Genomic DNA, 9,374 nt, shown 5'->3' with positions numbered 1-9,374 from the left:
AGGGTGCCTGACATTACATAATTGCAGCTTCGCAGTCTTGGTGTGCCTAGAAATGACTTTCTGTACTGTATTTTCTTTGGCACGATTCTAAGATGAATGCGTCTCTCAGCTCTGAAATATTTACACCGAGCATCAGGGGTCTGTGGGCACGATTGCTTCATTAAATTCAGCAGCAGAGGCAGCATCTCCAGTAATACCAGAGAGCCCAGCAGGTCAAATACTACTCACTCATCTTCCAGGGAGGCTGTGGCCTCAGTGTAGCCTATTGAATCATTCGCTGAAAGGATATGAATTTCCTTTGCAATTCTTGGAGTCTGGAATGGCGATATCCAGTGATGAGAAGGAAAAAACACACATTTACTTTATATCTGTTATGTTCTAGAGTCCATGCTGGGCATCATAATAGCTAAAGCTGGGGCTTTGTAGCAGTCATATAGATTCAAATTCAAGTTCAGCAAATCATTAGCTGTTGAATCTTGGGCAAATCATCTATCCTTTCTACTTTAGCTTACATATCTGTAAAATGGAGTTGCTAATATTATCTGCCTATGAAGGTTGTTATTAGGATTAAATAAATTAATATTTATAAAGCACTTAGAACAATGCCTGGTACTGAATAAGTGTTATATAGTGATTGCTGTTACTATGCAAATTAAAAACGTATTCACATAAAACAACACATATTTTAATCACTACAGATACAGCTTTGTTATCCTATTGCCAAGATGAATAAATTGAGATTAGAATAATGTAAATCAAGGCACCAAGCATTCCTACAAGGTAGGAGGAGTCTTGGAAGATGGTCTCCAGTATCAGATGGGAAATCGGATTTTTAGGTCTTCCATTTTCATCCTTAAACTTCAGAATCTGCAGACTGTTCATAATTTATACCATTTGAAGAGACTGCTCAGATTCTTTTTTTTTTTTTTTTTTTTTTGAGGCAGTGTCTCAACTCCATTGCCTGGGCTAGAGTGCTGTGGTGTCAGCCTAGCTCACAGCAACCTCAAACTCCTGGGCTCAAGCGATCCTTCTGTCTCAGCCTCCCGAGTAGCTGGGACTACAGGCATGTGCCACCCTGCCCGGCTAATTTTTTTCTATATATGTTTAGTTGTCCAGCTAATTTCTTTCTATTTTTAGTAGAGATGGGGTCTCGCTCTTGCTGAGGCTGGTCTGAAACTCCTGAGCTCAAATGATCCGCCCGCCTCGGCCTCCCAGAGTGAGACTGCTCAGATTCTGCTAGCCACATCAAGCTTTTGAAGAGAGTGGAATCAAGAGATATGTTTTCCAACTTTAGAAAGTATTGTCTCAGATGCCTGGAATGCATGCCCATAAGCTTCTTCAACAAGATTTATACAAATAGGTGGCAAGAGCATAATTGTGAGAAAATGAAATAAAACCACAATGCCCCAAAATATAGGGTTGGTTAAATAAATTATGCCTATCTATATAACAGAATATAGGCAGCCTACAAGATATTACTATGGAATAATATTATGACCTAGAAAAATATTAATGATATATTGTTATTTTAAAAATATGCACAATGTTGTATGTAGAATGTGTGTGTATACACACATACATACATGCACATATTTATACATCCACATATATGCATGTACAGAAAAATGGTAGGCAGGATGTATATATCATAATACTAGCAGTAGTCATCTTGGGTGGGCTATTATGGAAGAGCTGTACTTTTATTTTATCTATATTTTATAATTTTTCTATAATAAACCCATGTGACTTTTAAATGAGAAATAATTTATTAAAAATAGCAGGAGAGGAATCTATAGTAAAGCCCATTTTCCCTCTTATGCTCTTCAATAATTAACTTGGAAATCATCTGTCTATTTCTGCCTGGCTGATGCAATGGCTCCTACCTTTGTAACAGGTGGTTGCTCTCACACATGGCCATTACAGCATGGATCCCATTGCATTATGGTTATTGGGCACATATTCAGTTACAAGCACCCAGCGCAGAGCCTGGCACATGCCTGTACAGTCTACTCACATGCTATGTTTGAAATGAATGAATTAATGAACTGGTCTGGGGTCAACAGCTTGGATTTGGATACAAGAACTGCCATTTATAGGCTAGGTGAGTCTCAGGCTCCTGATCCATACCGTGTCAGTAGTAATCACAGTTTAAGAGACCTCCAATTGTGTTTTGAAAATGACAAAGCACTGGTCAGAAGATGGGTGGGGATACCAAGGGAGGATTTATTATTATTGCTCCATCAAGTAACAAATCTACTTCTCCCTGTACCTTATTTCTCCTTGGCTCCCTAAGGCATCAAGGTTACCATAGCAGCCAGATGCTGATAATGCCTCCAGGGACAGAAAGGTGAAACTCAGCCAGCTCCCAAGTCCTTCCTTCCATATACCCTTTACAGGCCAGGGTGAGATGGTCTGAAGTTCAGCCTCTGGACAGGCCCTCTACCCTATCTCGGATCACTTAGACCCACAACCCCTGCCTCCGCAGCCTCAGTTCAGGGATCTGAAATACCCTTTTGGAGACTACTGTCTCCCCAAGCTCTGTCTCCTGGCATCCTGCCTGGTTGCTGTGGAAATAGGTTCCACTGCGGACAAAGGAGGGAGCTGGGGCCTGCTTCCTCCTGGTTCTGTCGATGAGGATTTTCAGACCGTGGAGATTGCGCTGCCCTGCCCTGCACCTGCCCTCGCTCTCTGTGTTCTCACTGAAGTGGAGCTTGCCCTCCCTTACTATTGACACTGACGAGAACATGTGTAAAAGCGTGACCACAGGTGAGTGGAAGAAAATCTTCTATGAGAAGATGGAGGAAGCAAAGCCGGCTGACAGCTGGGACCTCATCATAGACCCCAACCTCAAGCACAATGTGCTGGCCCCTGGCTGGAAGCAGTACCTGGAGTTGCATGCCTCAGGCAGGTGAGTAGCCCAGGAAGTAAGGGCCCTGCAAGCACCCCCTGGACCCCTAGCACCTTCTGAGGAGAGACAAGGACACACAGAACTCAGGCACTTAGCTTCAATCTCACTGTCAGGCTGGTGTAGACTGGAAGGCAGAGAAAGAGTCCCTAATTGGGAGTTAGGACACTTGAGTTTCATTTCAGCTCTTCCACTGATCACCTGTATAACTCTTCCTCTCTGAGTCATAGTTTCCCCATCTGAAAAATAAAGAGGTAAAGTATATTTATTAGTCCGAAACTCTGACATTTTACATATTTTCAGATTTTAATCATCTCTTAAAAAGTAGTTGAAAACCAGAGAAGGAGGGCTTGAGGCCCACTGGGGGTCAAGAGGTTTATGCTCTGGTCCTAGGACAGTTCAGTTTAGATCTGTTCAATTCAGCTTGATTTAATTTAAAATATCGAACACATGATGTATGCTAGAAATTGGCTCTACTGTTAGCTCCATGGCCCTTGAGCAATTCAATTTCCCTCTCGGACCTCACTTTCTCCACTTGCAAAATGAGAGCTTAGCCTTGCGGTCCAGAGAGCAGCAGCAGCAGCATCACCTGGAATTTGCTAGAGGTGCAGGATCTTGGGCCCCATTCTAGACCTGGATCAGAACCTGATTTTAAGAAGATTCCCTAGGTGATCTGTATGTACAATAATATCTGAGATGGTCGTCTGGCTTCTAGCACTCTTGTCCCTGAATCTATGGCATAAAGACTTTGCTTTGGCATGTAAGATGGGGAGGCTGAGTGGTACAGCCTGGGGGTAAGAAGTGAGCTCTCCTGCATGCCTTGCTTCTGTCCACTCCATTCCACTCAATTCAATTCAAGAAACATTCCTGACACCTGTTATGTGCTGGGCTCTGTCTCCAACTAGCTGTGTGCACATGGATGGCTCTCCTAACTCTCTGTCACAGGGTAAAACAAAGGATTAATTAGGTGATTCCTAGCTTCCTCTGGTTCTGACATTTTTTATTTCAGGTTGTGCAGTCTGGTCTGAAAGGAGGAAAGAGTCCCCAAAGGATATGAGTAAACAAGAAGAGATGAGAATGAAAACGTGAAGCTCCTAAATTGGCCGACAAGAGGGGTGCCAAGGGCTAGACTTTTGCTGGTGGGACTCAGGAACTTCTCAAAGACCTGGAAGGCTTGTGGGGCTGAGTGGGGAGGGCTTGGGGCTTTCCCAGACCCTGCTGGTGGCCTGTGATTCCTAGCTGGCCCCAGTCAGGCCTGTGAAACCATAGCCCTTGGGGGGTCACTGTGGGCACAGACTGCCTTCACTGCCAGGCCTTGGAGTGCATTAACTCTGGCACTGACCTGCAGGCTTATAGGTGATAACGGTGTCATTTTCTACTGATTTGGATCTAAACTGTTCCAGTCAGTGTTGACAGATAAGAATGTGGAGATGGATTATGCGTTTCCTCTATGGCATGGGCCATCCTTGCTATCAGACTCACAGGAATTCTGACCAGGAAGGACTCATCTAGTGCACCCTGTGCATTTTACAGATGAGGAATAGGAATGCTGCCCAGACAGAAAAGCCCAGAGCACTGTGATGGAGGGAGCTGAGGCCTCTGGAAAGCATTGAGGAGGCAGAGCGCTGCTGGGTGCCTAGTTGCATCCCAGGAGCCCATTCTAGTCCCAGGGGCGCCCACAAGGGAGCAGCAGGTTGGCGGCCTCCAGGGGAATGCTAACGAACCCATGGCAGGCAACACACCCCCTCCACCTCCAGGCTCTGCCTGGTCCCCAGGTCTCCCCACCTCCTTCCTCAGGCTGTTTGCACGGCCTGCACACCATCCTCTCCTCCTTCCTCTCCCCATCCCTGCAGGTTCCACTGCTCCTGGTGCTGGCACACCTGGCAGTCGCCCCACGTGGTCATCCTCTTCCACATGCACCTGGACCGCGCTGAGCGGGCGGGCTCGGTGCGCATGCGCGTCTTCAAGCAGTTGTGCTACGAGTGCGGCACAGCGCGGCTGGACGAGTCGAGCATGCTGGAGGAGAACATCGAGAGCCTGGTGGACAACCTCATCACCAGCCTGCGCGAGCAGTGCTACGGCGAGGATCCGGGCCAGTACCGCATCCACGTGGCCAACCGCCAGGACACCCGGCGGCATCGCAAAGAGTTCTGCGAGGCCTGCCAGGAGGGCATCGTGCACTGGAAGCCCAGCCAGAAGCTGCTGGAGGAGGAGGCGAACACCTACGTCTTCACCCCGGCTCCCAGCCCCACCAAGCAGCAGACCGAGACGAGCTCAGGCTGCAACTTCTGCTCCATCCCCTGGTGCTTGTTTTGGGCCACGGTTCTCCTGCTGATCATCTACCTGCAGTTCTCCTTCCGCAGCTCCGTCTAGGAGTCCCTGCTGGGCCCAAGGCCTGTGTGGGCCGCCAGTCAGCTGTGGGAGGGCTGGAGGAGAGACCTGGGCTGGGAGTGGGGCACATTCTAACGCTGGTGCCGCCGCTGACTCAGGGGGACCCTGGACAAATTATCCAGTTTTTCCATCTGTAAAATTAAGGGTTTGGGCAAGATCATTGGTTTTTCAAAGTGAAACCAAGAACCCCCAAGTTCTGCATAGGGACCTCAAGGACTTTTGGGTTTGGAAGGTAGACTGAGTGCGAGGGTTTCTGACTTCTGGTCCAACTATCTAGCCTCAGCTCCTACCTCCTCTTGCTTTAGTCAGGACGGGTCTACCTTAGATGGCGTTCCATTGAAAATTTTGTACAAAAAAACATTCAGTTGCTTTTAAGGAGTTGGGAAATTGGAGAACTAGGTGATCTCCAAAGGCCTTTCCAGGGCAATGAGCTAAACCTTACTCTCTTGTTAATCCCCCACCCCTACCCTGCTTGCCTCCCACATCTTGTAGCTGCAGCCTTAAATTAATCTCTTTGCCTACTGTATGAGCCTCATCCACAGCTCTGCTCCCTTCTCCTCCCCCACACAGCAGAGGTTCCTCTTGAAGGGAGAGAGATGGGGGCACCAGGCTATCCCTTTGCTGCTGGGGACACAGGGTCCCTTGCTTCTGTTCCCAGCTTCCCAGCTTCCAGCTTCTCTCCACGCAGGGTGGATTCTGGGGTCTGCCTGGCTGAAAGATGGTGGTTGGGGTAGAGTCCCATAGGGCTAGGCTTCCCATCCACTCCATAGGAACTGGCAGAGAATTTAGGGGAGGTTTAGAAGACAGAGTTTTAAAAGCAAAGCACAAAATCCCTGGTAACAAATATAATGATTCTGCATTATAGTGAAGGATCTTCCAAGTTCAGGGACCAGAGTTCAGGCACTGGGCCTAAAAGATTCTCAGCAGTGCTGATGGCCAGAACACAGGAGCAGGGACCTGGCCTCCTGGGTTCTTTACTGAAACTATAGCCAAGTGGCTTTCCCACTTTGGCCAGGCATGAGCCCTCTTGCCAAAGATCTGCTGTTCACCTAGAACCACAGGGATGGGTGTCTTCCGCAAGAGAGGGTGTTAAAGATGTGAAGTGCTTTGCCCATAGAGAAGTGCATAGATATTTGGGAGAATCTTATATTGCTATAAAATGGGAAGTAATATTGTTTGGAGTGGGAGGACAGAAGACTTTTTATAGTAGTGTATGGAATGAAGTTGGTGGGGAGAGGCAGAAAGCTGCAATTTTGAGGGCCCTCATTTACCCACCTCTGTTATTAACTTGACTCCTTTCCTCACTACTCTTCTGTTTAATAGAAAGTCATAATCATCTGTAGCGGTAGAGGGAGGAGGGCCATTTATAAAGATGGGCAACTACTTTAATAAAGATGGGATATATTCAATCAGGCTTAGCAGTCATTAATGTGTGTTTGAGATGCCCCACACTGTTCCTGACCTATAATGGGCTGTTGGTCCCCTCTTTCCCACCTCCTTATCTCCCTGCTCTCATTTTGGGGCCGCCATATGAGGCTCTATGTAGTTCCAGCTCTGGGCCAATCCTGTTCATAGTCAGGAGGGGTGGAGGTCAGTCATCAGGGGATCAGCTTAAGGTCAGTCTTACCCCTGCCCTGGCTCTAACTCTAGTAACCAGCTGTGACTTCCTTTACTTCATTCACACAGTATTCATTTCTTCATTCAGTCCAGGTATCCTGAGCACATACTCTCTGGAAAGGCCTGATTTAGGTGCTGGGGTAGAGTGGGCACTCTGGGTAGGCACTGTGTCTCAGAGGTCTCTGCTTACTACAGAGGTTCTCACTCCTGGCTTCACTTTAGAAATCCTGGGGGCCTTTTAAAGAAATATCCGTGCTCAGCCCAATGAGGTCAGAAATTTTGGGGACAGGGCCTGAGCATTTGAATTAGAATAAAATGCCCAGGTGATCCTCCTGCACTGCCTGGTATAATGCCTTCTAACTAAAAAATAGATTTTACATCCAATTTTATAAACACTGAGGCCTGATATCTTGCTTGTCCTAGATTCTCTAAGACTAGGGCTCAGCTTCCCTCTCTCCAGCTGACCTTCTCCCTCCCCACCCTGTGCCCTGGGACTTCACCCTCCCTCACCTGCCCCCTTTTGCAGATCTGCTGCTACAATGGCTTTGTCTTGCCCTGAGAGTCTTCATTACCCGAGCTCTGCCACCCTTGCTGGGACACTCATCAAACTTTGTTATAATTACTCTCCTATAGCTAGATTCCCTGCTAGAATGTAAGCTCCAAAAAACCCCCACAAACTCCATGTATTTTATTCACCTCTGTTGAGTGAATAACATGTGCTCAATAAAAGTTTGTTGAATGAATAAACGAAGCAATAAGCTAGGCCATCTCCAGCCAGATCCTCATATCACTAGTGTATTATTATTATGTTCGTGACAATATCTGGAGTCTCACTCTCACTCCACCACTCATTCTTTCTAGATCCGCACTTATGTATCCTAAATCAAATCAGTTTAAATCAAGGTACCTGGAGGAGGAAGGAGTTGTGTGTGTGTGTGTGTGGGGGGGGGGCGCATATTTTAAAGATGACAGCATGGGGTCATGTAAAGGGCTCTGAAGCCTGCGTTGGGAGCCGTGGGTCCTCATTTACTTTTGAGCTGATTCCCCTGGGACTTTCAGCTGATCATTATTCTCTCTGGGTCTCAGGTGCTCTGTCTTCTTGTGGTTTGGAGCATCCTGAGGTCCTTCGTTGTACTATCCTGTATCAGCCCATAGAAAACATGCTTTTTCTACACTTTCCAATGGCAAGTTATCCAGCCTCTATTTGAGCATTCTTGATGACAGGGAGATCATTACCTCTGAGGGCAGCTCATGCCATCTTTGGATAGTTCTGCCTTTTAAAGAAGACTTTTTCCTCTTAAGCCTCCCTCAAAAGGACTTGCATTGTTCATTCACAGGTTCTAGTTCTCACCAGTGCGATCCCACAGGGAGGCCGTTCCCTTTTCCTCATACAAGTCTTTTCTTATCCCCACAGCCAGGACAGTGCTCTTAACCTAAGTCAGATCCTGCCATTCTTCTGCTTCCCTTTTCATCCTGGGAAAGCGAAGCCCTACGTGACCACACTTGAGGTGGCTCCAGCCGTCCTGCTGACATTTTTAGTACTCCTCCTCCTCGTTTCTGCAGCCACACCAGCTTCTTTGCCATTCCCCAAACACATAGGCATATTTCTGCTTAGGGCCTTCTTCCCCCTGATCCCTCTGCCTGGAACGGTCTTTCCCAAGAAATTCACTTGCCTTGCTCTCTGATGGCCCTCGAGCGTTTGCTCAAGCCTCATCTTCTCCACCAGGCCTGCTCTGACACTCCATTTCCTGCTGTAGCCTGCACCCCCCCCTCCTGATCCCCGCACCTTTACCTCAGCCTGGGTTCCCAGAAAGCAGAAATGGAGGCAGAGGCTGACGTGTCGGCACTTTATTGGCAAGTGCGGCCCCTGGAAGCTGGAGTTAGGCAGGGGGAGCCGAGCAGAGCAGAAGGGAAAAGCAGTGGAAAGAGGCCTTACGCTGTTGACCGCCTCCACTGGGGCCGGTTGCTCAGTCCCACAGAACCATGAAATGCATCTTGGTATCCTTTGGGCGTGGGGTGGGGTGTCTTGTCTTCCGGTGGCTGAGGGTGTGTCCCATAGGGTGTTAAGTCCCCTGCACTCTGGGTCGTGGGTGTGCTAATTGGGTAAATATATGAAGGAACAAGTGCTGAAGAGGTATCTGAAAACAAGGTTTGTGTCTTTGCTCTGACTCTCTAGAGTAAAAACTCCAGTTTCTGCCTTTTTACGGTCCTGTTCTGGTTGTGTTTCTCTCTGGGGGCCCAGCATCCACTGCACATCCTTTAGTGATAGCTCTCTGACTTCCTTCTCCAGGAATTACCTCTCTCACATTGAGTATAATTCCGTGGGGTATCAAGGGACTCTGCAATTTCGTGGGGGGTATCAAGGGACTCTGCATCTCCCCCTACTCCCAACCAAGAGTCACGTGGCCCAAGAGAGGCTGATGGGAATTTCAGTGACGAGCAAAGTGATAAAAACACTGAA

General features: G+C 47.7%; 1 protein-coding gene across 1 annotated transcript; it reads left to right on the top strand.

The window, feature by feature from the left end:
* Window positions 1–2,630: 2,630 nt before the first annotated feature.
* Window positions 2,631–5,278, top strand: RTP1 (receptor transporter protein 1). The gene is made up of 2 exons (XM_069472798.1): window positions 2,631–2,908; window positions 4,759–5,278. The coding sequence occupies exons 1-2, from the start codon at window positions 2,631–2,633 to the stop codon at window positions 5,276–5,278; spliced, it is 798 nt and encodes a 265-aa protein (XP_069328899.1).
* The last annotated feature ends 4,096 nt before the right edge of the window (window positions 5,279–9,374 follow it).

The sequence above is a fragment of the Eulemur rufifrons genome, chromosome 7 (genome assembly GCF_041146395.1).
Source record: "Eulemur rufifrons isolate Redbay chromosome 7, OSU_ERuf_1, whole genome shotgun sequence".
NCBI lineage: Eukaryota > Metazoa > Chordata > Mammalia > Primates > Lemuridae > Eulemur > Eulemur rufifrons.
This window is presented reverse-complemented; position numbering and strand designations above follow the sequence as displayed.